Source organism: Pleurodeles waltl, chromosome 6 (assembly GCF_031143425.1).
Source record: "Pleurodeles waltl isolate 20211129_DDA chromosome 6, aPleWal1.hap1.20221129, whole genome shotgun sequence".
NCBI classification, from domain to species: Eukaryota; Metazoa; Chordata; class Amphibia; order Caudata; family Salamandridae; genus Pleurodeles; species Pleurodeles waltl.
Window position 1 is genome coordinate 3,226,627 of NC_090445.1, and position 27,571 is coordinate 3,254,197.

Sequence of the window (27,571 nt, forward strand, 5' to 3'; positions counted from 1 at the left end):
CCTGGGTCTGTGCAATTTTCACCTTAATGCGTGGAGATTGAGCGGCGGCAGCTGAACACCTGTGACCTTCCTCCGGAGGTGACTGATATCACCTTGGCAGCTGGGCGTTTCGCAGCTAAAACCTATTATTGGGACAGATTTGTGGCCTTGTGCAGTAGTCTGCAGTTTGCCTCCCTTCAGGCCAAGTTATCGGACATTTTATTGGTTGTTTTTTGCTTGCCGTGGGCACAGTTAAAGGGTACCTTTCGGCTCTTTCTGCTCTTGTGTGTGGTACTTCGGCCAACCCTCTTTGTTCGAGTCTCCTGTTATGAGATTTTTGAACTGGCTCTCTGTTCGTCACCACCGTGGGACCTTACCTTGGTCCTCAGCTTTCTAATATGCATTCCATTTGAGACACTTAACAGCTGCTCACCCTCAGGACAGGCTTCCTCATTGGCATAACCTCAGAGTTGCGTGAGTGAGCTTCAAGCTGTCTGTGTCGACCTTTCGCACACCACATTCAACCCAGATAAGCTGGTTCAGCCGGCTCGTCGTCCTTTTTGTCAAAAGTTGTGACAGCCCTTCACACTTGCCAAGATATCACCCTGTCAATGTTCTGTGCTCTGTCTCACCCCTGTGAGGAGGAGGGGAGACTTTGTGGCTTGGACCCCAAGAGAAAGCCCAGTTCTAAATAAAAGTCGTACTAAAGGTCACCAGATGGACTATCAGCTCTTTGCGGGGTTCGCTGGAGTGAAAAAAGGTAACATTGTGCAGAAGAGAACCGCTTCCCGCTGGATCGTGCTCTGAGATCTGCTACGCACTGCCCAGGATGCAGCCTCTGGAGGGACTACATGCTCGTTCCACCAGGGCCGAAGCTGTTACCACTGGATTAGCGCCCCGAGTCCCTGTACCAGACATTTGTCAGCCGGCTACATGGGTGTCTTGCATACGTTCACAAAGTACTTTTGTCTGAACAGTCAGCTCCACCGAGAAGGGCATTTTGGACTTTTTGGTACGAGTCCATTCACATCCCATCTCCAGTTGCGTTGGAATCTCTTCAAAAGGTGGGAAATCGGCCGCTAGAAGTCACAATCGAGTAACAGGCTCTTTCTGGTAGAGTCAGTATCTAGCTGCACATTCCTCACCAACACTCCCATCCATTAATAGGATCCCAAGTCTAGTAATGTGCGCACTAGTCACAATCAGATTGCTTTTGGGGCTTCGCATCTGGGGGCGTGGACAGTCTTGAAAGCAAGTGACGGGAGCGTGGCACCTGTTTAGGCTTCGCAGAATAGCTTCGGTGCAGAGCTGCTCGGTGCCACCTGCCGGCACGCAAAGGTTCTGCTGAAAGTTTCCAGATCCAGTCTGATGCCTTGTGAATATTCAGAAGGTGAGGAATCCGCTGCTAGGTAGATCTTTACTACAAACAGCGTTACCGAAGGTAGGTAACGGTTCGTCAATGCCGATTGCACGTAAATCCATGATGAACGCAGGCGCAGTCATCCACGCCGCTACATGTGAATTCAAGCACAATCATTCATAGAGTCATGAATCCAAAAGTGCACACATCCAACAGCACTAGATGCACATAAATCCACGTGTGACAAGTGCACGTTATTTGATCCACCATGCCTGTGAATCCATGCATGAAAAATACCTAGGCACACTTTCAAGCATCCATACAGGGGTTACCGTGTCACATGCAATGCTGCTCCGGACCCTCCAGGGGTCGAGTCCGGGTCTGCACATATATTTTCACGTTACTTCATGGCAGTACTTGGAGTCGATTGCACCAGTGCTTCTGATCTCACCTGGGATAACACACATCAAGAACCTGTTCTTGCCCTGTGCACGGATACAACGTTAACCAGTAACTAATTGGTAACAAGTCTTGAACCAATATCCTTAACCAGATACCTGTCATTGGCGTTAATCATTGGGACTCGGTGTTGATGGCACCAGTGCGTCTGCTCTCACCCGGGGACGACGCGCATCAAGAACCTCTTCTCACCCTGTGCACAGTTGCAGCATTAACCAGTAACTAATTCTAGACTAGTCTTGAACAGTATCCTTAACTAGCTACCTGTCATTGGTGTTAACCACCTGGACTCGTGTCGATGGCATCAGTGCTTCTGATATCACCCGGGGATCACCCAAATCAAGAACCTCTTCTCGCCCTGTGCACGGATACAACATTGACCAGTCACTAATTATTAACAAATCTTGAACCAGTATACTTAACCAGATACCTTGCATCAACGTTAATCCTGTGGAATCGGTGTCAATGGCACCAGTGCTTCTGATCTCACCATGGATGACACACATCAAGAACCTCTGTACATTTTTGTAATAAATGCATTTATTCCAAAATGTCACCTTAGAGATGCCCCTACGAACGCTAACCACCCTGGTATGGATGCTGGCCTGTCACAATGAGCCCACCACCACCAGACAGGATTCTGGAAGCCTGGGGTGAGAGATCCTGCTCCCTGGAACCCAGAACAAAGCCCTCCCTGGGCAGAGGTGCAATTACCCCCTCCCTCAGGAATGTGCACCGCTCTGCTAGCGAGCTTCAAAGGGTTTGCCACCCTTGTAACTCGCCCCCAAGCCTGCCGCTAGCAGCAGATGGCCGCCCACATTGCAACCCCCCTCTTTTCAATCAATCAATCAGGACTTTGTAAAGCGCCCTACTCACCCATGCTCTTTTGGCGGGAGCGACTGCGGGAAACCACACAAAGGCCAGGAGGAGTGGTCACCCCCTGCTTCCACCACGACTAAGATGTTGCATGCGAGGTGACCCCTCCATTTCATTTTCCTCCATCTTTCACCGATGGTACATTGCACTCTGAAGAAAGGTCTCTAAGTTATTGTTAATGGATTTTTAGCCTATCATTAGTAAGTTGAGTGGTAAAAGTTGTGTGTTGCTCACCCCCACACCCTGTGTCGGAGGGGGGGATAACACAAGAACGTCAGACCTTGAGAGGGGCAATCCCCTGGGCTAGAATGGCAGGTGACCCAGTTTTGTAGGAAAACATGGAGGAAACAAAATCCTACAGCATTTATTATTACCAATAATACACTTCCAAGCTGGATCATAAATGATCTTACTTCCAAAGCTAGGACAAGACTCTTAGACGGTGGTAGTTTAAGGAATATCAGGAATCAATTTGGATGGCAAAGGGCTCATAAAACCATGGGCGAGCAAGCATAGTGTCGTCCTTAAAGAGTTAGTGCTTCAAGATGAATCTGGCTTCAGTAAAAATAGATCGAGAACAAACAAGATGAGACAAATTACAGATCTATCAGTGCTAATAAATTATCATTGATAATGTTATATAGATCTCTATCTGTTAGAGACTTCTAGTTGCAGATTCTTTACCTTAGAATTATCCTCCAGGTGTCAGTTTGGATCTAAAGATTTTTCTTAAGCAGTACCCCTGGGGTCCGTTAGGTGGCGTCAGTCGGCTCCGCATTTGTCGTCGGCATCGTCTGTGGCAGGTATGACATCATTGGTCCTGTGTAGGTGCCACCCCAGCGGGCTGACTTCAGTCCTTTTCTTTCCAGGCCAGAGAGCACTGATTCGAAGAGAGCTACCCCTCATTCAATTTTTGACTGGCTTTTTCAATTTTTTCTCGAAGATTTTCTTGAGTTTAACTTCTGGTGCGTTGAGAATATCATCGAGGAAAAACATGTTTAAGCCCTGCGGTTGCTGTCATGGGGTTATGTCCGTGACAGATCCGCACCTGGTGTGTCTTTGGTGCCTGGAGCGCAACCACAACCCAAAGTGATGCTCCGAGTGTCAGGCCATGCATCTAAAGGCATTGAGGGAGCGGTCTCTGAAGCTGATGGCAGCCTAACGCTTGACCGTGCAGGTCGAGATCTCGGCTGAGAGGAAGGTCCTGCGATCGGTCACGGAGTCCCCCTTTGGTGTCGCCCCACTCCACTTGAGGCATAAGAAGTCCAAGTGGTCAAATCGCTCTTCGACTTCTCTTCGTCCATTAGGCACTCTAGGCCTCCCTCTGTGGAGCCTGTGTTGACCCCGCCCCTTCACAAGTTTCTGGGAGCCGGAGCGACACCTGCCCAACTCAAGGAGTGTTATGAGGCCAGGTGCCTCATTTTTAGGCAGTCTGACACCTCTGGAGCACCTTTGGGCCCTGCGGAGTCAAAAGGGGACCCCTTCGGGTTCCATGTCAGTGGCTTTGGCACAAGGGGCACCAATGGATCCAGGCCTGGATCCGGACTGGCGTGGGTCATACCATCCCGACCTTCCACAATGCTGATGCTCCCGGTGCCGCCCATGCCCCCAAGAGGCACCATCCCCATTCGTATTCCCGACATGAAAACAGATGGGCATGGTGTGACTCCAACGCCAGCGGGAGCTTTGCCTCTTATGTAAATCCTGAGCCCCTTTCCTTTGTGCTCGGCTATGGGGAAGAATGGTATGGATCGCCGGACCCTTTGGTATACCAGATCTAAGACTCTATGGATTGGCGCACAGACTTGGGTGAGGTCAGCGGGCTGGATACTTCTCCAGATGCTGGCATGCTTTCTCCCTATACCATGGCCGCGGAGGACGGATACTCTGTGGTGGTGAGAAGAGCAGCTGAGGTCTTGGACCTTGAGCTGCCTTTGGTGGCAATCTGGACTAACCTCTTGACAGGGGCTGGGGCTACGTCCTCTGAACCCCTGCTCCCGTTTAATGAGGACCTTACAGATGTCCTATTGGGTACCTGGTCCAAACCCAGCATAGGGGTTCCTGTGAATAGGACAATTGCCTGCTGCCATCACCCCACTCCTGGGGACCCAAGCTTTTGACGCAATTCCCCACTCGTGAGAATTTGGTTATCCAACTCTCCACTTCCCAGGGTGCGTTCCCTTCTCTATCCCCGGATACGGAATCCAAAAGGCTGAACATACTTGGGAAGAAGATGTTTTTCTTCCACCAGTCTTGTTTTGCGGTCCATGAAGACTGCATGCCTTTGGGGCTGTTATTCTCACACGCTGTGGGATACGGTTGTCCAAGTGCTGCCACAGGTCCTGGAAGAGGCCTGTGCTGTACGTTCTCAAGCACTTTCTGATGGGAGGGACGCAACAAAGTTCGCAATCCGATGTGGACTGGATACGACCGACTCACTGGGCAGAGCTGTTTCATTGACCGTGGCCCTGAGGCGCCACACCTGGTTGAGGAAGTCTGTTTTTTTGGGGGGATGTCAAAACTAATTTGATGGATATGCCCTTTGATATCACCCATCTCTTCGAAGACAAGGCAGGCTTTAAGGATTCTCATGTTACGGCATGGTCCACGGACTTTGCAGTGGCCCCTCATCTCCTTCAGTCTGCCTTTATCCCATTTCAGGGCTACGGAAGGGGTGCCCAACTGCGTCCATTCCTGGCCAGCCACCGTGCACATGCCTCCCAGACTCTCACTCGGTCAGGAATGAGGTCCTCATCCTGGGCCCTACAACTACTGCATGGGATGACTCCTGGTGGCCTAGCGCCCTCTGAACTGCCCCCTCGCCTACCGACCACGCCTGCAGCCTTGGCATCATCCTTGACACGTCACTTTCCATGACCCGCCAAGTCAACTCGTCTCATCCGCATGTTTACACACTCCGCCTACTCTGGAAGATCTTCAAATGGATACCCATTGACGCAAGAGGGACAGTCACTCATGTACTCGCCAGCAGTAGACTCGACTACGGCAACGCACTCTATGCGGAATCAAGAAGAAACTCCATACTAGACTTCAGAGGATACAGAACGCCGCATGTAGGAGGCTGGACTGGCTTGTAGTGAGTACCAAGGGGTACTTGCACCTTGCACCAGGCCCAGTTATCCCTTATTAGTGTATAGGGTGTCTAGCAGCTTAGGCTGATAGATAATGGTAGCTTAGCAGAGCAGCTTAGGCTGAACTAGGAGACGTGTGAAGCTACTACAGTACCACTTAGTGTGATATGCACAATATCATAAGAAAACACAATACACAGTTATACTAAAAATAAAGGTACTTTATTTTTATGACAATATGCCAAAGTATCTTAGAGTGTACCCTCAGTGAGAGGATAGGAAATATACACAAGATATATATACACAATAGCAAAAATATGCAGTATAGTCTTAGAAAACAGTGCAAACAATGTATAGTTACAATAGGATGCAATGGGGAAACATAGGGATAGGGGCAACACAAACCATATACTCCAAAAGTGGAATGCGAACCACGAATGGACCCCAAACCTATGTGACCTTGTAGAGGGTCGCTGGGACTATTAGAAAATAGTGAGAGTTAGAAAAATAACCCTCCCCAAGACCCTGAAAAGTGAGTGCAAAGTGCACTAAAGTTCCCCTAAGGACAAAGAAGTTGTGTTAGAGGAATAATGCAGGAAAGACACAAACCAACAATGCAACAACTGTGGATTTCCAATCTAGGGTACCTGTGGAACAAGGGGACCAAGTCCAAAAGTCACAAGCAAGTCGGAGATGGGCAAATGCCCAGGAAATGCCAGCTGCGGGTGCAAAGAAGCTTCTACTGGACAGAAGAAGCTGAGGTTTCTGCAGGAACGAAAAGGGCTAGAGACTTCCCCTTTGGTTGACGGATCCCTCTCGCCGTGGAGAGTCGTGCAGAAGTGTTTTCCCGCTGAAAGAACGCCAACAAGCCTTGCTAGCTGCAAATCGTGCGGTTAGCGTTTTTGGACGCTGCTGTGGCCCTGGAGGGACCAGGAGGTCGCAAATTGGACCAGGAGGTAGAGGGGACGTCGAGCAAGACAAGGAGCCCTCTTAGCAGCAGGTAGCACCCGGAGAAGTGCCAGAAACAGGCACTACGAGGATGCGTGAAACGGTGCTCACCCGAAGTTACACAAAGGAGTCCCACGTCGCCGGAGACCAACTTAGAAAGTCGTGCAATGCAGGTTAGAGTGCCGTGGACCCAGGCTTGGCTGTGCACAAAGGATTTCCGCCGGAAGTGCACGGAGGCCGGAGTAGCTGCAAAAGTCGCGGTTCCCAGCAATGCAGTCTAGCGAGGTGAGGCAAGGACTTACCTCCACCAAACTTGGACTGAAGAGTCACTGGACTGTGGGGGTCACTTGGACAGAGTCGCTGGATTCGAGGGACCTCGCTCGTCGTGCTGAGAGGAGACCCAAGGGACCGGTAATGCAGCTTTTTGGTGCCTGCGGTTGCAGGGGGAAGATTCCGTCGACCCACGGGAGATTTCTTCGGAGCTTCTGGTGCAGAGAGGAGGCAGACTACCCCCACAGCATGCACAAGCAGGAAAACAGTCGAGAAGGCGGCAGGATCAGCGTTACAGAGTTGCAGTAGTCGTCTTTGCTACTATGTTGCAGGTTTGCAGGCTTCCAGCGCGGTCAGCAGTCGATTCCTTGGCAGAAGGGGAAGAGAGAGATGCAGAGGAACTCGGATGAGCTCTTGCATTCGTTATCTAAAGTTTCCCCAGAGACAGAGACCCTAAATAGCCAGAAAAGAGGGTTTGGCTACCTAGGAGAGAGGATAGGCTACTAACACCTGAAGGAGCCTATCACAAGGAGTCTCTGACGTCACCTGGTGGCACTGGCCACTCAGAGCAGTCCAGTGTGCCAGCAGCACCTCTGTTTCCAAGATGGCAGAGGTCTGGAGCACACTGGAGGAGCTCTGGACACCTCCCAGGGGAGGTGCAGGTCAGGGGAGTGGTCACTCCCCTTTCCTTTGTCCAGTTTCGCGCCAGAGCAGGGGCTAAGGGGTCCCTGAACCGGTGTAGACTGGCTTATGCAGAATTGGGCACATCTGTGCCCAAGAAAGCATTTCCAGAGGCTGGGGGAGGCTACTCCTCCCCTGCCTTCACACCATTTTCCAAAGGGAGAGGGTGTAACACCCTCTCTCAGAGGAAGTCCTTTGTTCTGCCATCCTGGGACAAGCCTGGCTTGACCCCAGGGGGGCAGAAACCTGTCTGAGGGGTTGGCAGCAGCAGCAGCTGCAGTGAAACCCCAGGAAAGGCAGTTTGGCAGTACCAGGGTCTGTGCTACAGACCACTGGGGTCAATGAATTGTCCCAATAATGCCAGGATGGCATAGAGGGGGCAATTCCATGATCTTAGACATGTTACATGGCCATATTCGGAGTTACCATTGTGAAGCTACATATAGGTAGTGACCTATATGTAGTGCACGCGTGTAATGGTGTCCCCGCACTCACAAAGTTCAGGGAATTGGCTCTGAACAATGTGGGGGCACCTTGGCTAGTGCCAGGGTGCCCTCACACTTAGTAACTTTGCACCTAACCTTTACCAGGTAAAGGTTAGACATATAGGTGACTTATAAGTTACCTAAGTGCAGTGTAAAATGGCTGTGAAATAACGTGGACGTTATTTCACTCAGGCTGCAGTGGCAGGCCTGTGTAAGAATTGTCAGAGCTCCCTATGGGTGGCAAAAGAAATGCTGCAGCCCATAGGGATCTCCTGGAACCCCAATACCCTGGGTACCTCAGTACCATATACTAGGGAATTATAAGGGTGTTCCAGAAAGCCAATGAAAATTGGTAAATTGGTCACTAGCGTGTTAGTGACAATTTGGAAAGAAATGAGAGAGCATAACCACTGAGGTTCTGGTTAGCAGAGCCTCAGTGAGACAGTTAGGCACCACACAGGGAACACATACATATAGGCCACAAGCTTATGAGCACTGGGGTCCTGACTAGCAGGGTCCCAGTGACACATAACAAACATACTGAAAACATAGGGTTTTCACTATGAGCACTGGGCCCTGGCTAGCAGGATCCCAGTGAGACAGTGACAACACCCTGACATATACTCACAAACAGGCCAAAAGTGGGGGTAACAAGGCTAGAAAGAGGCTACTTTCTCACACCGCAGCCAGACTGATTCTGGACATTCCCTGCCACAGCCACATCTCCGCTCACCTGAGAGACGTACACTGGCTCCCCATCAACAAACGCATTGCTTACAAGCTCATGACACACGTGTACAAGGCTCTTCACAACATCAGACCTGCCTACCTCAACCATCGCCTCTCCTTCTACACACCCTCCAGGCAGCTCTGCTCTGCTCAACTGGCCCTCACCGCCATCCCCAGGATCAGGAAGAACATGGCCGGAGGAAGATCCTCCTCTTACCTCACTGCACAGGCCTGGAACACGCTGACGCTCCACCTCAGACAGACCCCCTCGCTGGCTCCGTTCAGGAAGGACCTCAAGACCCGGCCCTTCCACTGATCCACATTCCCCAGCTAGCGCCTTGAGACCCCTGGGTGATAAGTCACGCTTTATAAATGCTGATTGATTGATTGACTCTCTGGTCAGCACCTGAGGAGTGATTAAATGTTCTTGTCTTGGTGAATGGTGGAGATTATGGGGGATGGGCGGGTGGTCTGCACTTCGAAGTGAGTGAGACCCCCTGAGGTTATAGTGTTTTAGTCGGGTGTTTGTATGGACGGAACTGTGGAGCGAGCATGCCAGCTGCCCGAGCCTCTCCTTGATGGAAGCGGGTGAGTTCCCGTGGAACGGGGGCGACTGGGTCTGGTCTTGCGCCAGGGATAGTTCGAGCTGGGTGCGGATGCCTCAGAGTGTCTGGCGGGGAGGCGTCCTGTGCCCATTCTAGGCAGGACCATGACTTGGACCTCAGGTGTGAAATCACCTGGAGAGTGAAGAACTTCACTCCCTCCTCCCCAAAGGAGTCTGGATCAGCGTTAGTCCTTGCTGTCCGCCTCGGTCTGGTCTGTCTTTCTATCAATCTATCTACCGTTTTTCTTTCTTTCTTTTTCTTTCTTCTTTTCTTTCTTTGTCTTTCTTTCTTCTTTTCTCTGTCTGTCTCTCTCTCTCTCTCTCTCTCCCTCTCTGTCTCCCTGTCTCTCCCCTCCTCTCCCTCCCACTCTCTTCACTTATGTACCCCTTTTCTTTTTGTGTATTTCTGACCCATCTCAGTTCCTTCCTCTCCGCTTGGTCCTTTTTGAGTCTCATCACTGAGTTCCTTTCCCGCTTCTTCTGTCTCTCGAGTTTGAGTCTCCACTTGCTCAGCTCCTTTCCTGGTCTCTCCCCTCTCACGCTTTCTTCTCTCCTCGTGAGAGGTCTCTCTTCCTTGTGTTATTATTCCTGGTCTCTCCCCTCTCTCGCTTCTTCTCCAGAGAGGTCTCTCTTCTTTGTGTTTTTATTCCTGGTCTCTCCCCTCTCTCGCTTTCTTCTCTTCTCCAGAGAGGTCTCTCTTCCTTGTGTTATTATTCCTGGTCTCTCCCCTCTCTCGCTTCTTCTCCAGAGAGGTCTCTCTTCTTTGTGTTTTTATTCCTGATCTCTCCCCTCTCTCGCTTCTTCTCTTCTCCAGAGAGGTCTCTCTTCCTTGTGTTTTTATTCCTGATCTCTCCCCTCTCTCGCTTCTTCTCCAGAGAGGTCTCTCTTCTTTGTGTTTTTATTCCTGATCTCTCCCCTCTCTCGCTTTCTTCTCTTCTCCAGAGAGGTCTCTCTTCCTTGTGTTATTATTCCTGGTCTCTCCCCTCTCTCGCTTCCTTCTCCAGAGAGGTCTCTCTTCCTTGTGTTTTTATTCCTGGTCTCTCCCCTCTCTCGCTCTCTTCTCTTCTCCTGAGAGGTCTCTCTTCCTTGTGTTTTTATTCCTGATCCCTCCCCTCTCTTTCTTGTGCTCCTTGTACTCCCCCCTGTTCTCTATCCTGTGCTCTCCCCGTGCTTTCCCCTGTGCTGCCCCCATGCTCCCCCTGTGCTCTCTCCTGTGCTTCCCCCTGTGCTCCCCCTGTGCTCCACCTGTGCTGTCCCCTGTGCTGTCCCCTGTGCTCCCCCTGTTTTCTATCCTGTGCTCTCCCCTGTGCTCTCCCCTGTGCTCCCCCCTTTTCTCTATCCTGTGCTCTCCCCTGGGCTCCCCCTGTGCTCTCCCCTGTGCTCCCCCTGTGCTGTCCCCTGTGCTCCCCCTGTGCTTCCCCCTGTGCTCCCCCTGTGCTGTCCCCTGTGCAACCCCCCTGTTCTCTATCCTGTGCTCCCCCTGTGCTCTCCCCGTGTGCTCACCCCTGCTCTCTATCCTGTACTCTCCCCTGTGCTCCCCCTTTTCTCTATCCTGTGCTCTCCTCTGGGATCCTCCTGTGGCCTCTCCTGTGCTCTCCTTGCTCTATCCTGTGCTCTCTCTGTGCTCTCCCCTGCACCCCCCTGTGCTCCCCCTGTGCTCCCCCCTGTGCTCTCCATGGCTCCCCCCTGTGCTCCCCCTGTGCCCTTCTTGCGCTGCCCCCATGCTCCCCCTGTGCTTCGTCCATGCTCCCCTGTGCTCCCCGTGCTCTACTTGTACTCCCCTTGTGCTCCCTCTGTGCTCCCCCCTGTGCTCTTCCCTGTGCTCCCCCCTGTGCTCCCCCTGTGCCCTCCTTGCGCTGCCCCCATGCTCCCCCTGTGCTCCCCCTGTGCTACCCCGTGTCCTCCTTGCGCTGCCCATGCTCCCACCTGTGCTCCCCCCATGCTGCCCCCTGTGCTCCCCCTTGTGATCCCCCTTGGGCTCCCCCCTGTGCTCCCCCATGCTCCCCCCATGTCCTCCTGTGCTCCCCGTGCTCCTCCCCATGCTCCCCCATGCTCCCCCCTATGTCCCCCTGTGCTCCCCCGTGCTCCTCCCCATGCCCCCCCTGTGCTCGCCCCATGCTCCACCCTGCGCTCCCCCATGCCCCCCTCGCGCTCGGGCCAGAGTTTGCTCCATCTCTGCTCCTGGTTGACTCATTCCTCTCTCCCTCAGGGTGAAGAACCAGCAGTCAGTGCCTTACCACTACTTTGAGAAGGGGAAGATGACTGAGTGCAGCATGTACCTGGTGCACGAGAGAGCCCCCCGCGGGGGCCATCGCTTCATTACTGAGAAGGCGGTCTTCTCCCGGTGGGCCAAGAGAAGGAACATTGTATTTACTCATCCATCCTGGAAGGAGGACTGAGGAGCCTGCACTCAGTCCCCACGTGCTCCTGCAACAAAGTGCCTCAGTCTTGGTGAATAGGATGACGTTTGTGAGTGATAACAAAGGATTCATTACTCTTTCCCCCCTCTGTACAGAGCCATAGTCTGGACGCCTTCAGGGTATGCGCTTCGGACCCTCCTCAGTGACTGTGGGACCTTCATGGGAGAGACCCCCTGTGCCAGGAAGGACCCCCTGTGCCAGGGGGGACCATCTGTGCCAGGAGGGACCATCTGCGCATCTGCCCTTGTCCTGAGGTCCTCTGTGCTCTGCAACGTTTAGGGTTTTTACTTTCATGGTAGCCATTGTTAGGCAATGTCCTATGGGGTGGGATTGACTCCTGTCTTTTATTTTAGGTGAGCGTGGTCTGTGCTCTCTCCGTGGCACAGCGCTCGCAAGAGCTCCACTGACAGTTTCAGGAGGACATGAGGCCACAGACATAAGTGTTAAAAATGTTGAAATGGTTGCATTAGGGGCATTTTTTAAGTTTTTTACAAAGTGCATGTTAGGAGATCAGTCATATAATAAGGTCAATTTTCAGAATAAATGTTTTTTAGCGGTTGGCTGAGAAATACGTTTGAATGATAATAGACATTGCGATCATATGTAAAGAGTGTTCATGGGAGCAGGTGAGTATTAATACTCACATCAGCCTAGAATGGACATTTGACGTCAGACTTGGTTGGGGTCGCGAGAGATGCCGGGCGCTTTGTGGCCGTTAGGACAGGCAGTCACAGGTACCGTCTCCAACACCCTACACTTCACCATAACCCAGCTTTCAGTGGCCCAGACATGCCCCAAACATCCATCGGAAACGCTACTCTTCTCCAACAATACTTCACCCTTACACCTACAGTTGTTCCTACCCCCAAGTCCTAGTGGCAAACACAAACCCAGGTCAACCCTGCCCTCGTCTCCGCAATGACACCACTACAGCCCGTGTCGCACTACACTTGCACTGAAGTTCAGAGGGGCAGTCTGGTTACATTTATCTTTCCCCTGAGTTTGAAATCTTTCCTCTCATTGGATTCTGGAGACTTGAGATTTCTTCACTCTATGATCCTTAGATTTGAGGGATATCTGTGGCCAGCATGTTATGTTGCAGGTCACGTGCTTTGCCCTAGCTTACCTTCTTGGATCTGGGAAAAGGGATCTCTTTTGGATGCAGGGATGCTTCACTCGGGGATCCTGGGATTTAAGGGGCGTCTCTGGAATCCCGAGGGCTATCTGTTGGTAGCATATTTTCTTGTAGGTCACAAGCCTTGTATCTGAAGAAGGGATCTCAGTCTTCTTTCTGAGATACTGGAGTCTCTTGATCCCTTCTCTCTGGGGTTCTGGAGTCTGTTGGTCCCTTCTTTTTGGGATCCTGCAGTCTGTTATCCCTTCTCTGTGGGATCCCGGTGTCTGCTGGCATCTTCTCTCTCGGATCCCGGAGTCTGCTGGTCCCTTCTCTCTAGGATACAGGAGTCTGCTGGTATCTTCTCTCCCGGACCCCAGAGTCTGCTGGTATCTTCTTTCTTGGATCCTGGAGTCTGTGGGTATCTTCTCTCTTGGATACTAGAGTCTGCTGGTATCTTCTCTCTCAGATCCCGGTGTCTGCTGGTATCTTCTCTCTCAGATCCCGGAGTCTGCTGGTATCTTCTCTCTCAGATCCCGGTGTCTGCTGGTATCTTCTCTCTCAGATCCCAGAGTCTGCTGGTATCTTCTCTCTCGGATCCCAGAGTCTGCTGGTATCTTCTCTCTCAGATCCTGGAGTCTGTTGGTATCTTCTCTCTCAGATCCCGGTGTCTGCTGGTATCTTCTCTCTCAGATCCCAGAGTCTGCTGGTATCTTCTCTCTCAGATCCCAGAGTCTGCTGGTATCTTCTCTCTCAGATCCCAGAGCCTGCTGGTATCTTCTCTCTCGGATCCCAGAGTCTGCTGGTATCTTCTCTCTCGGATCCCGAAGTCTGCTCGTATCTTCTCTCTCAGATCCCGGAGTCTGCTGGTCCCTTCTCTCTAGGATACAGGAGTCTGCTGGTATCTTCTCTCCCAGATCCCAGAGTCTGCTGGTATCTTCTCTCCCGGATCCCGGAGTCTGCTGGTATCTTCTCTCCCGGATCCCAGAGTCTGCTGGCATCTTCTCTTTCGGATACTGGAGTCTGCTGGTATCTTCTCTCTCGGATACTGGAGTCTGCTAGTATCTTATCTCAGATCCTGGAATCTGCTGGTATCTTCTCTCTCAGATCCCGGAGTCTGCTGGTATCTTCTCTCTCGGATCCCGGAGTCTGCTGTTATCTTCTCTCTCGGATACTGGAGTCTGCTGGTATCTTTTCTCAGACCCGGGAGTCTGCTGGTATCTTCTCTCTCGGATCCCGGAGTCTGCTGGTATCTTCTCTCTCGGATCCTGGAGTCTGCTGGTATCTTCTCTCTCGGATTCCAGAGTCTGCTGGTATCTTCTCTCTCAGATCCCGGAGTCTGCTGGTATCTTCTCTCTGGGATCCTGGAGTCTGCGGGTATCTTTTTTCTCAGACCCGGGAGTCTACTGGTATCTTCTCTCTCGGATCCTGGAGTCTGCTGGTATCTTCTCTGTCGGATCCCAGAGTCTGCTGGTATCTTCTCTCTTGGACCCCTGGGTTGAGATCCTTCCCCTTACTGCCCCTTGCAGGGATCATGACCGTTAGGAGTGTCCCCCTCATTGCTGCTCCAGAGTTTGGAGGTCAGCTCTCTCTCTCGCAATGTATTATATCGGGGGTCTCTTCTGTCTTGGGTATACTTCCGTTTTTTTTCTTGTATCCTATATAGCGCCCAGAATTGCACAGTGCTTCAAGGCTTTAGGACTCACTAAAGTGCATAGATGATACATCAGCAAGTTCTAATAAATTAACAGAAATAGACGGTTCAGGAACACTTGGTCGATCCCTCAACAAATGCCTCTTTGTAAGTTTCTGACGAAAGGAGAGAATTTGGGGCTTCCTGGGGACCCCTTGGAGACCGAGGCACCTTGTGGACCATGGATTCTCTCAGCTCACCCTCCCGCTTGCTCTTTCTTGTACGTCACTATCTTGAAATCATGACTGATGGATGTTGCGCAAGCAGACGGGGTGCTCTTAGGAGATCACTCCCACAGGTGACTTCCGACCGTTTTCACGATAAAGGACATCAAGGCCCATATTCATACTTTTTTACGCAAACCCGTGCCAGTGCAGGTTTGCGTCAAAAAGTTTAACGCCGGCTACCGCCATTCCAACGTGCCAGCCGGGTGTCATATTTAAGGAATGATGGTAGCCGACGCTGCGGCCTGGTTAGCATCAAAATAAATTACTCTAACTGGGCAGCGGAGGCGTAGGGAAGACTGGGGGTTGTGCATCAAAGAATGACTCTGACCCGACTAGCGTCATATTTTGATGCACAACCACCATGGAATTACTCCTGTCCTAGCAAAGACAGGAGTCATGCCCCCCTGCCCAATGGCCATGCCCAGGCCCCCTATGCCACCTAAAACAAAATGAAAAAAAGACCTACTTCTACTTACCTCTACTTACCGTAGATGTGTCCCCCCATCCATGGGTGTCCTCCAGGGGTGGGCGAGGGTGGCAGGGGGTGTTCCTGGGGGCAGGGAAGGGCAGCTGTGGACTGCTTCCGTGGTCGGAGACCATGGAACTGAGCCCACAGGTTCCTTAACGCCAGCCCTGACCCAGGCGTTAAAAAACAGAGCAAATCCGTCTGGGCGCCATTTTCTTAGGCCCGCCTCCTCCTGTGCATCAAAATGACGCAGGAGGATAAATAAGGTACACATGCCTTAGAGTCATTTTTTGCACGGGAACGCCTACCTTGCATGTCATTAACGCAATGTAGGTTTTCACGTACAAAAAATGACTCAAACTCCATAAATTTGGCGCTGGACGGGTCCAGCGCCAAAGTATAAATATGGAGTTAAGTTTGTGCCGAATTTGCGTTAAAAAAAAAATGCGCAAATCCGGCGCAAACAGAGTATAAATATGGACCCAAATGCTTGCAGGTCTGTCTGACCACCAGGAGGCGGCTTGAGGCGTGAGTCTGTAAGTCCAAGAGCTACAAGACAGGTCTGCTTCCTAGCGCCGCACTCTGGGAAGATCCCACGGCGCTTGATGTCTGGCTCACTGATCTGTGCTAAGGCCTGCTGTCTCCCAGGAAGCAAGGGAGCAGCTTTGAAACGAAGAGTACAGGACAACTGCCCCAACATGGGGTGCAAGTGACACCTTACTATCAAAAACACCACTAAACCGAAGACTCTTCGCACCGTCTGTTCGGCAGAGTCCTCAGTGCTTCAAGTCTGTCCTGTCGGGTGGTCTGTGGTGTTTGGGGGCAGGGTCTGCTGTCAGGGCTGCCTCTCCTCAGAGCCCTCAGTGCTTTGAGTCTTCCCTGCATGGGGGTCTGTGGTGTTTAGGGGGGGTCTGCTGTCGGGGCTGCCTCTCCTCAGAGCCCTCAGTGCTTTTGAGTCTTCCCTGTATGGGGGTCTGTGTTGTTTAGGGGGGGTCTGCTGTCGGGGCTGCCTCTCCTCAGAGCCCTCAGTGCTTTGAGTCTTCCCTGTATGGGGGTCTGTGGTGTTTAGGGGGGGTCTGCTGTCGGGGCTGCCTCTCCTCAGAGCCCTCAGTGCTTTGAGTCTTCCCTGCATGGGGGTCTGTGGTGTTTAGGGGGGGTCTGCTGTCGGGGCTGCCTCTCCTCAGAGCCCTCAGTGCTTTGAGTCTTCCCTGCATGGGGGTCTGTGGTGTTTAGGGGGGGTCTGCTGTCGGGGCTGCCTCTCCTCAGAGCCCTCAGTGCTTTGAGTCTTCCCTGCATGGGGGTCTTTGGTGTTTAGGGGGGGTCTGCTGTCGGGGCTGCCTCTCCTCAGAGCCCTCAGTGCTTTGAGTCTTCCCTGCATGGGGGTCTGTGGTGTTTAGGGGGGGTCTGCTGTCGGGGCTGCCTCTCCTCAGAGCCCTCAGTGCTTTTGAGTCTTCCCTGCATGGGGGTCTGTGGTGTTTAGGGGGGGTCTGCTGTCGGGGCTGCCTCTCCTCAGAGCCCTCAGTGCTTTTGAGTCTTCCCTGCATGGGGGTCTGTGGTGTTTAGGGGGGGTCTGCTGTCGGGGCTGCCTCTCCTCAGAGCCCTCAGTGCTTTTGAGTCTTCCCTGCATGGGGGTCTGTGGTGTTTAGGGGGGGTCTGCTGTCGGGGCTGCCTCTCCTCAGAGCCCTCAGTGCTTTTGAGTCTTCCCTATATGGGGGTCTTTGGTGTTTAGGGGGGGTCTGCTGTCGGGGCTGCCTCTCCTCAGAGCCCTCAGTGCTTTGAGTCTTCCCTGTATGGGGGTCTGTGGTGTTTAAGGGGGGTCTGCTGTCGGGGCTGCCTCTCCTCAGAGCCCTCAGTGCTTTGAGTCTTCCCTGTATGGGGGTCTGTGGTGTTTAGGGGGGGTCTGCTGTCGGGGCTGCCTCTCCTCAGAGCCCTCAGTGCTTTGAGTCTTCCCTGTATGGGGGTCTGTGGTGTTTAGGGGGGGTCTGCTGTCGGGGCTGCCTCTCCTCAGAGCCCTCAGTGCTTTGAGTCTTCCCTGTATGGGGGTCTGTGGTGTTTAGGGGGGGTCTGCTGTCGGGGCTGCCTCTCCTCAGAGCCCTCAGTGCTTTGAGTCTTCCCTGTATGGGGGTCTGTGGTGTTTAGGGGGGGTCTGCTGTCGGGGCTGCCTCTCCTCAGAGCCCTCAGTGCTTTGAGTCTTCCCTGTATGGGGGTCTGTGGTGTTCAGGGGGGTCTGCTGTCGGGGCTGCCTCTACTTAGAGTCCTCAGTGCTTTGAGTCTTCCCTGTATGGGGGTCTGTGGTGTTTAAGGGGGGTCTGCTGTCGGGGCTGCCTCTCCTCAGAGCCCTCAGTGCTTTGAGTCTTCCCTGTATGGGGGTCTGTGGTGTTTAGGGGGGGTCTGCTGTCGGGGCTGCCTCTCCTCAGAGCCCTCAGTGCTTTTGAGTCTTCCCTGCATGGGGGTCTGTGGTGTTTAGGGGGGGTCTGCTGTCGGGGCTGCTTCTCCTCAGAGCCCTCAGTGCTTTTGAGTCTTCCCTATATGGGGGTCTTTGGTGTTTAGGGGGGGTCTGCTGTCAGGGCTGCCTCTCCTCAGAGCCCTCAGTGCTTTGAGTCTTCCCTGTATGGGGGTCTGTGGTGTTTAAGGGGGGTCTGCTGTCGGGGCTGCCTCTCCTCAGAGCCCTCAGTGCTTTGAGTCTTCCCTGTATGGGGGTCTGTGGTGTTCAGGGGGGTCTGCTGTCGGGGCTGCCTCTACTTAGAGTCCTCCAGTTTTGGGGTGCCCCATCTGGAGGGTCTCCCAGGTTGCCTTCCTGGTTCTCAGTCAGTATTTATACATCTTATATCCGGTGACGTGGCTGGGGCCCCTGCAGTGAGCCTCTCTCTCCCCCGAACGCTGACCACTTTCATTGCTTCAGTAGAATTGGTGATGTGTCCCACTGCACTAGAGACTGACACCAAAAGGTACTGACTGAAGTACCCTGTTACCAACCACTAGACTGGAGTTTGATGCACCTGACCGCCGTGCCCTCCAGTACTTGCTTCACCTGCCCCTGCCTCATCAGAGCGTTCCCTGCTCTCTCAGTACCCGTCCCCTCCTCTGCTTACTCAGCACTCGTACCTTCCTCTTCTCTCCCAGTACTCAGTGCATCGTACCCTCCTCTGCTCTCCCAGTACTCAGTGCATCGTACCCTCCCCTGCTCGCAGTACTCAGTGCATCGTAACCTCTCCCAGTACTCAGTACACCGTACCCTCCCATGCTCCCCCAGTACTCAGTACTCGTACCTTCTTCTTCTCAGTGCATCGTACCCTCCCCTGCTCTCAGTACTCAGTCCCCTCCCCATCTCTTCCAATGCTCAGTACATCGTACCCTCCCTTGCTCTCAGTACTCAGTGCATCGTCCCCTCTCCATCTCTTCCAGCGCTCAGTACATTGTACCCTCCTCTGCTCTCTCAGCACTCAGTGCATCGTTCCCTCCCCATCTCTTCCAGCGCTCAGTACATTGAACCCTCCTCTGCTCTCTCAGTACTCAGTGCATCACACCCTCCTCTGCTTACTTAGTACTCGTACCTTCCTCTTCTCTCCCAGTACTCAGTACATCGTACCCTCTCCATCTCTTCCAGTACTCAGTGCATCGTACCCTCTCCATCCCTTCCTGCACTCAGTGCATCGTACCCTCCCCTGCTCCCAGTACTCAGTACATCGTACCCTCTCCATCTCTTCCAGTACTCAGTGCATCGTACCCTCCCCTGCTCGCAGTACTCAGTACATCGTACCCTCCCATGCTCTCCCAGTACTCTGTACATCGTACCCTCCCATGCTCTCCCAGTACTCTGTACATCGTACCCTCCCATGCTCTCCCAGTACCCAGTACATCGTGACTTCCTCTGCACTCCCAGCACATCTCCCAGTACTCTCTTATCTGGTCGTCCTGCGCTCAGTACCCTCCTCATTAGAGCCCTGTCCTGCTCTTTCAGTATTTGCATCATCATGCTGTCTTTCATCTCCCAGTACTCACCAGTACTCTTCCCAGTACCCTCTTCATTGCTTCCTCTGCTCTCCAAGTACTCATTCACCCATCTCACTACCTTATCCCCAGTACTCATTAAAGCGCATCCTCGGTGCTATCCAGCGCTCTCTTCCATTACTGATGCTTCAGGGCGCTCAGAATGTAATGACAAATCAGTATTTCTGCAGTAAAGTGTCCTTGACTCGCCACCAGCACAATATGTGCCCTTAATAAACTGTTTTACAATACCTGCTGCCTCTTGTATCATTTGCTGCTAGTGACATTTTATTACACGTCCCAGACCCCACTGGCATGCACAAGAGAGGGCGAGGGCAGAGGTCAACTGAGCCTGAGGGCAGAGATCCCCTGGGCCTGAGGGCAGCGGTCCCTTGAGCCTGAGGGCAGCGGTCCCTTGAGCCTGAGGGCACTGGTCTCCTGGGTACGAGGGCAGACGTCCCCTGAGCACGAGGGCAGAGGTTCCCGGAGCCAGAGGGCACAGGCCTCCTAAGCCTGAGGGCAGACATCCCTGGAGCATGAGGGCCCTGGTCTCCGGAGTGAGGGCGGAAGTTCCCTGAGCATTAGGACAAAGGTCCCCTGAGGGTAGAGGTCCCCTGAGCATGAGGGCAGAGGTCAACTGAGCCTGAGGGCACTGGTCCCCGGAGCATGAGGGCACTGGTCCCCTGAGCACGAGGGCAGACGTCCCCTGAGCACGAGGGCAGAGGTTCCTGGAGCCAGAGGGCACAGGTCCCTTGAGCATGACGGCAGAAGCCAACTGAGCCTGAGGGCAGAGGTCCTCTGAGAAGAGGGCAGAGGTCAACTGAGCCTTAAGGCACTGGTCCCCAGAGAATGAGGGAACTGGTCCCGAATCATGAGGGCAGACGTCCCTTGAGCATGAGGGCAGAGATCCCCTGAGCATGAGGGCAGAGATCCACTGAACCTGAGGACAGAGGTCCCTTGAGCCTGAGGGCATTGGTCCCCAGAGCAAGAGGGCAGAGGTCAACGGAGCCTGAGGGCACTGGTCCCCGGAACATGAAAGCATTGGTCCCCGGAGCACGAGGGCACTGGTCCCAGGAGCATGAGGGCACAGGCCTGCTTAGCATGAGGGCAGAGGTCCTCTGAACATGAAGGCAGAGGTTCCCTGAGAATGAGGGAAGACTTTCCTTAAGCATCGGGGCAGGTGTCCCTTGAGCTTGGGGGCAGAGGTCCCCAGATCATGAGGGCACTGGTCCCTTAAGCATGTGGGCTGAGGTACCCTGAGCATAAGGGTGGAAGTTTCCTGAGCATTAGGGAAGAGGTCCCCTGAGCATTAGGGAAGAGGTCCCCTGAGGGTGAGGCCAGAGGTCCCCTGAGGGTGAGGCCAGAGGTTCCCTGAATTTTAGGGCAGAGGTCCACTGAGGGCAGAGGGCACTGGAGCATGAGGGCAGAGACCCCCTGAGAGCAGAGGTCTCCAGAGCATGAGGGCTGGGGTCCCCTGAGCCTGAGGGCAGAGGCCCCTAGACATGAGGGCACTGGTCCCCTGACAATGAGGGCAGAGGTCCCCAGAGCATGAGGGTACTGGTCCCCTGAGGGCAGAGATTCCTTGAACAGGAGGGCAGAGACCCCTTGAGCATGAGGGCAGAGGCCCCTTAAGTATGAGGCCACTGGTCTCCTGAGCATGAGGGCACTGGTCTCCTGAGCATGAGGAAGGAGGGCTACTGAACATCAAGGCACTGGTCAACTCAGCATCGAGGCAGAGGTCTACTGAACATGAGGGCACTGGAGCTCTGCGCTTGAGGGCAGAGGTCCCATGAGCATAAGGCAAAGGTCCTCTGAGTACAAGTGCAGAGATCCTCTGAACACAAGAGCAGAGGTCCCCTGAACATGAGAGCATTGGTCCTTGGAGCATGAGGGCAGAGGTCCCCAGAACATGAGAGCATTGGTCCCTGTAGCATGAGGGCAGAGTTCCACAAAGCATGAGGGCCCTGGTCCCTTGAGCAATGAGGGACGAGGTCCCCTGACAAAGAGGGCAGGTTCCCCTTGAGCATGAGGGCAGAGGTCCTCTGAGCATGAGGGCAGAGGTTCCCTGAGGGCAGAGATCCATGGGCCATGAGGGCGGAGGTTCCCGAGTATGATGGCCGAGATCCCCTGAGCATGAGGGCAGAAGTCCCCTGAGGACAGAGATCCCCTCAGCATGAGGGCACTGGCCCCCGGAGAATGAGGGCAGAGGTGCACTGAACCCCAAGCATGAGAGCTGAGACCCACTGAGCATGAGGGTGGAAGTTTCCTGAGGATGAGGTCCCCTGAGCACGAAAGCAGAGGTCCCCTGAGAATGAGGGCAGAGGTCCCCTGACCATGAGAGCATTGGTCCTTGGAGCATGAGGGAAGAGGTCCCCAGAGCATGAGGGCAGTGGTCCCCTGAGCATGAGGGCAGAAGACTACTGAACATGAAGGCACTGGTCAACTCACCATCGGGGAGAGGTCTACTGAACATGAGAGTACTGGTCCCCTGAGCTTGAGGGCAGAGGTCCCTGGAGCATGAAAGAGGAGAACCCAAGAGCCTGAGGCGAGAGGTCCTTAAAGCATGAGGACAGAGGTCCCCGGCGGATGAGGGCCGAGGTCTCCTGAAGGCTAGAGGGCAGAAGTCACCTGAGCATGAGGGCAGAGGCTGTGCGTGCCCTCAGAGGGGGACATGAAAGCAGTTCCGATGCATGACCAACACTGCACCCATGAGGATCTGATGGCGCGGACCTTCTTGGGGCACAGTGCCCAGCAGAGGCGCACCCTGCGCACCTTGTGGAGTCAGACCTCTTTGCAGGTGGGTACAGGGACGAAGCGCGGGAGGCGAGGACTAGTGCAGGACCACGGCAGGTCTTTGTGTCTGAACAGCCACCTCTGTGTTTTGACGCATTTCGAGATTTACAAGAATCCGCAAACCTGGGAATGGGTCACAATCTTGGGCTCCTCAGGGAGGCGCCAGAAGGAGAAATATCTTTCTCTCTCCTTGTTATTCTTTCTATGTGCGCTGCATTCTGCCGCTCACAGGAGGACGAAGCCTCCATGATGGTGTTTGTAGAGGTCGGAGCCTCCATGATGGTGTTTGTAGAGGACGAAGCCTCCATGATGGTGTTTGCAGAGGAAGAAGCCTCCATGATGGTGTTTGTACAGGAAGAAGCCTCCATGATGGAGTTTGCAGAGGAAGGAGCCTCCATGATGGTGTTTGTACAGGAAGAAGCCTCCATGATGGTGTTTGCAGAGGAAGGAGCCTCCATGATGGTGTTTGTAGAGGAAGGAGCCTCCATGATGGTGTTTGCAGAGGAAGGAGCCTCCATGATGGTGTTTGTACAGGAAGGAGCCTCCATGATGGTGTTTGCAGAGGAAGGAGCCTCCATGATGGTGTTTGTACAGGAAGGAGCCTCCATGATGGTGTTTGCAGAGGAAGGAGCCTCCATGATGGTGTTTGTAGAGGACGAAGCCTCCATGATGGTGTTTGTAGAGGACGAAGCCTCCATGATGGTGTTTGCAGAGGACGAAGCCTCCATGATGGTGTTTGCAGAGGAAGGAGCCTCCATGATGGTGTTTGTACAGGAAGAAGCCTCCATGATGGAGTTTGCAGAGGAAGGAGCCTCCATGATGGTGTTTGTACAGGAAGAAGCCTCCATGATGGAGTTTGCAGAGGACGAAGCCTCCATGATGGTGTTTGTAGAGGAAGGAGCCTCCATGATGGTGTTTGTAGACGACGAAGCCTCCATGATGGTGTTTGTAGAGGAAGGAGCCTCCATGATGGTGTTTGTAGAGGAAGGAGCCTCCATGATGGTGTTTGTAGAGGACGAAGCCTCCATGATGGTGTTTGTACAGGAAGAAGCCTCCATGATGGAGTTTGCAGAGGAAGGAGCCTCCATGATGGTGTTTGCAGAGGAAGAAGCCTCCATGATGGTGTTTGTAGAGGACGAAGCCTCCATGATGGTGTTTGCAGAGGAAGAAGCCTCCATGATGGAGTTTGTAGAGGAAGGAGCCTCCATGATGGTGTTTGTAGAGGAAGAAGCCTCCATGATGGAGTTTGCAGAGGAAGGAGCCTCCATGATGGTGTTTGTAGAGGACGAAGCCTCCATGATGGTGTTTGTAGAGGAAGGAGCCTCCATGATGGTGTTTGTAGAGGAAGAAGCCTCCATGATGGAGTTTGTAGAGGAAGGAGCCTCCATGATGGTGTTTGTAGAGGAAGAAGCCTCCATGATGGTGTTTGTAGAGGAAGGAGCCTCCATGATGGTGTTTGTACAGGAAGAAGCCTCCATGATGGAGTTTGTAGAGGAAGGAGCCTCCATGATGGTGTTTGTAGAGGAAGAAGCCTCCATGATGGTGTTTGTAGAGGAAGGAGCCTCCATGATGGTGTTTGTAGAGGAAGGAGCCTCCATGATGGTGTTTGCAGAGGAAGAAGCCTCCATGATGGTGTTTGTAGAGGAAGAAGCCTCCATGATGGTGTTTGCAGAGGAAGGAGCCTCCTGCACAGGAGCACTCGTGTCTGCGGCGCGGGCACCCTTGCCCATGGGACAGGGGCGCCTGCATTGGCAGCACATGTGTGCAGGGAGAGGGCAGAGATGTTTCTGCAGCAACGAGCAGCCTGGGTCACCCCAGGGGTCTGTGCATAGAAACCACCTCAGCTCAGCAACAAAGCTGTGGAAACAGAGGCGCTTCCCTAACCAGCCGCTAGATGGGGGCCTCGTACAAAGCGTGGACGAGTTTCAAGCTGCAGATCTATAAATACAGGAGGGGACTCCAGGGAAGGAGCAGCATACAAGGCCGCGCCTTGTTCCACCCACAGAGCACACACAGGGTGACTGTCTGTCTTCTGGAGATTCAAAAACACCAGGTGAAAGCCTTCGTTGGAAGCAGAGCACCTGTGACTGCTGCAAACCTGTGCCCGAGGCAAGACTGGGAAAACGAACTCTCATGTGTAGCAAGAAGGCCCTTTCCTGTCCCAGGTGTGAGCGTCCACCAGGGCCCAGACATCACCAAGTCACAAACAGAGGAACCACAGACAGCCCAAACCATCCCCTCTGGTGCCGAAGATCACACAAGTGGCACTAAAGGCACACCTAGGGACCCTCAGCACCTACTGCAAGGCCTGGGGTGTCTCTGCAAGGGCTGGGGTGTCTGAGGCAAATCCATCCGCAAGGGCTGGGGTGTCTGAGACATATCCATCTGCAAGGGGTGGGGTGTCTGAGAGGGCTGGGGTGTCTGAGGCAAATCCATCTGCAAGGGCTGGGGTGTCTCCGCAAGGGCTGGGGTGTCTGAGGCATATCCATCCACAAGGGGTGGGGTGTCTGAGACATATCCATCTGCAAGGGGTGGGGTGTCTGAGAGGGCTGGGGTGTCTGAGGCAAATCCATCTGCAAGGGCTGGGGTGTCTCCGCAAGGGCTGGGGTATCTGAGGCATATCCATCCGCAAGGGCTGGGGTGTCTGCAAGGGCTGGGGTGTCTGCAAGGGCTGGGGTGTCTGAGGCAAATCCATCCGCAAGGACTGGGGTGTCTGAGGCAAATCCATCCGCAAGGGCTGGGGTGTCTGAGACATATCCATCTGCAAGGGGTGGGGTGTCTGAGAGGGCTGGGGTGTCTGAGGCAAATCCATCCGCAAGGGCTGGGGTGTCTGAGGCAAATCCATCCGCAAGGGCTGGGGTGTCTGAGACAAATCCATCCGCAAGGGCTGGGGTGTCTGAGGCAAATCCATCCGCAAGGGCTGGGGTGTCTGAGAGGGCTGGGGTGTCTGAGGCAAATCCATCCGCAAGGGCTGGGGTCTCTGCAAGGGCTGACGAGTCTGAGACAAATCCATCCGCAAGGGCTGGGGTGTCTGCAAGGGCTGGGGTGTCTGAGGAAATCCATCCGCAAGGGCTGGGGTGTCTGAGAGGGCTGGGGTGTCTGAGACAAATCCATCCGCAAGGGCTGGGGTGTCTGCAAGGGCTGGGGTGTCTGAGGCAAATCCATCCGCAAGGGCTGGGGTGTCTGAGGCAAATCCATCCGCAAGGTCTGGGGTGTCTGCAAGGGCTGAGGAGTCTGAGACCAATCCATCCGCAAGGGCTGGGGTGTCTGAGAGGGCTGGGGTGTCTGAGACAAATCCATCCGCAAGGGCTGGGGTGTCTGAGACATATCCATCTGCAAGGGTTGGGGTGTCTGAGAGGGCTGGGGTGTCTGAGACAAATCCATCCGCAAGGGCTGGGGTGTCTGCAAGGGCTGGGGTGTCTGAGACATATCCATCCGCAAGGGCTGGGGTGTCTGAGAGGGCTGGGGTGTCTGAGACAAATCCATCCGCAAGGGCTGGGGTGTCTGCAAGGGCTGGGGTGTCTGCAAGGGCTGGGGTGTCTGAGGCAAATCCATCCGCAAGGGCTGGTGTGTCTGAGGCAAATCCATCTGCAAGGGCTGGTGTGTCTGAGACATATGCATCCGCTTGCACAGCCACGGCTCGGTTCGACCCGCCACCACATACCCAGCCTGGTGCACACACACCTGGTCTGGCTAAACACATATCCGGCATGGTGCACAGATACCCGACCTCGCTGCACACATACCCGACCTTGCTGCACACATGCCTGGTCTGGCTAAACACATACCCGGCCTGACTGCACACATACCTGGAGCACACATACCTGGCCTGGCTGCACACACACCTGGACTGGTGCACACATACCTGGCCTGGCTGCACACACACCTGGCCTGGTGCACACATACCTGGCCTGGCTGCACACATACCTGGCCTGGCTGCACACACACCTGGTCTGGCTAAACACATACCTGGTCTGGTGCACACATACCCGGCCTGGTGCACACATACCTGGCCTGGCTGCACACATACCTGGCCTGGCTGCACACATTCCTGGTCTGGTGCACACATACCCGGCCTGGTGCACACATACCTGGCCTGGCTGCACACACACCTGGTCTGGCTAAACACATACCTGGTCTGGTGCACACATACCCGGCCTGGCTGCACACATACCTGGCCTGGCTGCACACACACCTGGTCTGGCTAAACACATACCTGGTCTGGTGCACACATACCCGGCCTGGTGCACACATACCTGCCTGGCTGCACACATACCTGGCCTGGCTGCACACATACCTGGCCTGGCTGCACACACACCTGGTCTGGTGCACACATACCCGGCCTGGTGCACACATACCTGGCCTGGCTAAACACATGCCTGTTCTGGTGCACACATACCTGGCCTGGTGCACACATACCTGGCCTGCTGTTACAAAAGGAGTATTCCGGTAATTCTTAGAGGACTACAGTGGAAATGATGGAAGTCTGCGCCCACCCGTGTAGTACAGAAGGTAAAACTGAAAAAAAGGAATCCGGTGAAACATTTGTTTTCAAATGGAAAATTATTTTAGGATATATAAAATGCAAAAGCAGAAAAGCAGCCAGTAAGCTAAATATAAGGCTGCTTTTCTGCTTTTGCATTGTATATATCCTAAAATAATTTTCCATATGAACACAAGTCCTTCTTGGTATTTAATTTGTCAGTTTAATTTTCCATTAACTTTTCAAATGTTTCACCTGATTCCTTTTTTCTCAGTTTTACCTTCTGTACTACACGGGCGGGCGCAGACTTTCATCATTTCCAAGTGGTGCGGGACTGGTGACTCTTCGTGTGCGTGGGACACCGGCACTTCCTTGCAGCACCCCCCCCCCAACACACTTTCTGCCTGGTTTCTGGATGTAACTAGGACTGGAGTCTGCTAGAATCCTGCTAACGTGCGGTTGCCTGGACCCTCTAGTCAGTGTGCCTAGATGTGCACACTACATAGAGGGCCAGCCTCCCCGCGCAGTGTGTCTAGCTCTGCACATAGCATAAAGCGCCAGCCTCCCCCGCGCAGTGTGCCTAGATGTGCACACTACATAGAGGGCCAGCCTCCCCGCGCAGTGTGTCTAGCTGTGCACGCTACATAGAGGGCCAGCCTCCCCCGCACAGTGTGCCTAGCTGTGCACGCTACATTGAGGGCCAGCCTCCCCCATGCAGTGTGCCTAGCTGTGCACACTACATAGAGGGCCAGCCTCCCCGCGCAGTGTGCCTAGCTGTGCACGCTACATAGAGGGCCAGCCTCCCCCGCGCAGTGTGCCTAGCTGTGCACGCTGCATAGAGGGCCAGCCTCCCCGCGCAGTGTGTCTAGCTGTGCACGCTACATAGAGGGCCAGCCTCCCCA

The 27,571-nt window shown here is 53.8% G+C and overlaps 1 protein-coding gene across 1 annotated transcript in view; it reads left to right on the top strand.

Annotated features, from left to right (window-relative positions):
* The window catches only part of ST6GALNAC4 (ST6 N-acetylgalactosaminide alpha-2,6-sialyltransferase 4), a 158,913-nt gene extending 146,451 nt beyond the window's left edge, over positions 1-12,462 (top strand). The window contains exon 6 of the mRNA XM_069236936.1: positions 11,693-12,462. Within this exon, the coding sequence (XP_069093037.1) occupies positions 11,693-11,882 (190 nt within the window). The 3' untranslated portion in view covers positions 11,883-12,462. The remainder of the gene's footprint in view (positions 1-11,692) is intronic.
* Positions 12,463-27,571: the final 15,109 nt, after the last annotated feature.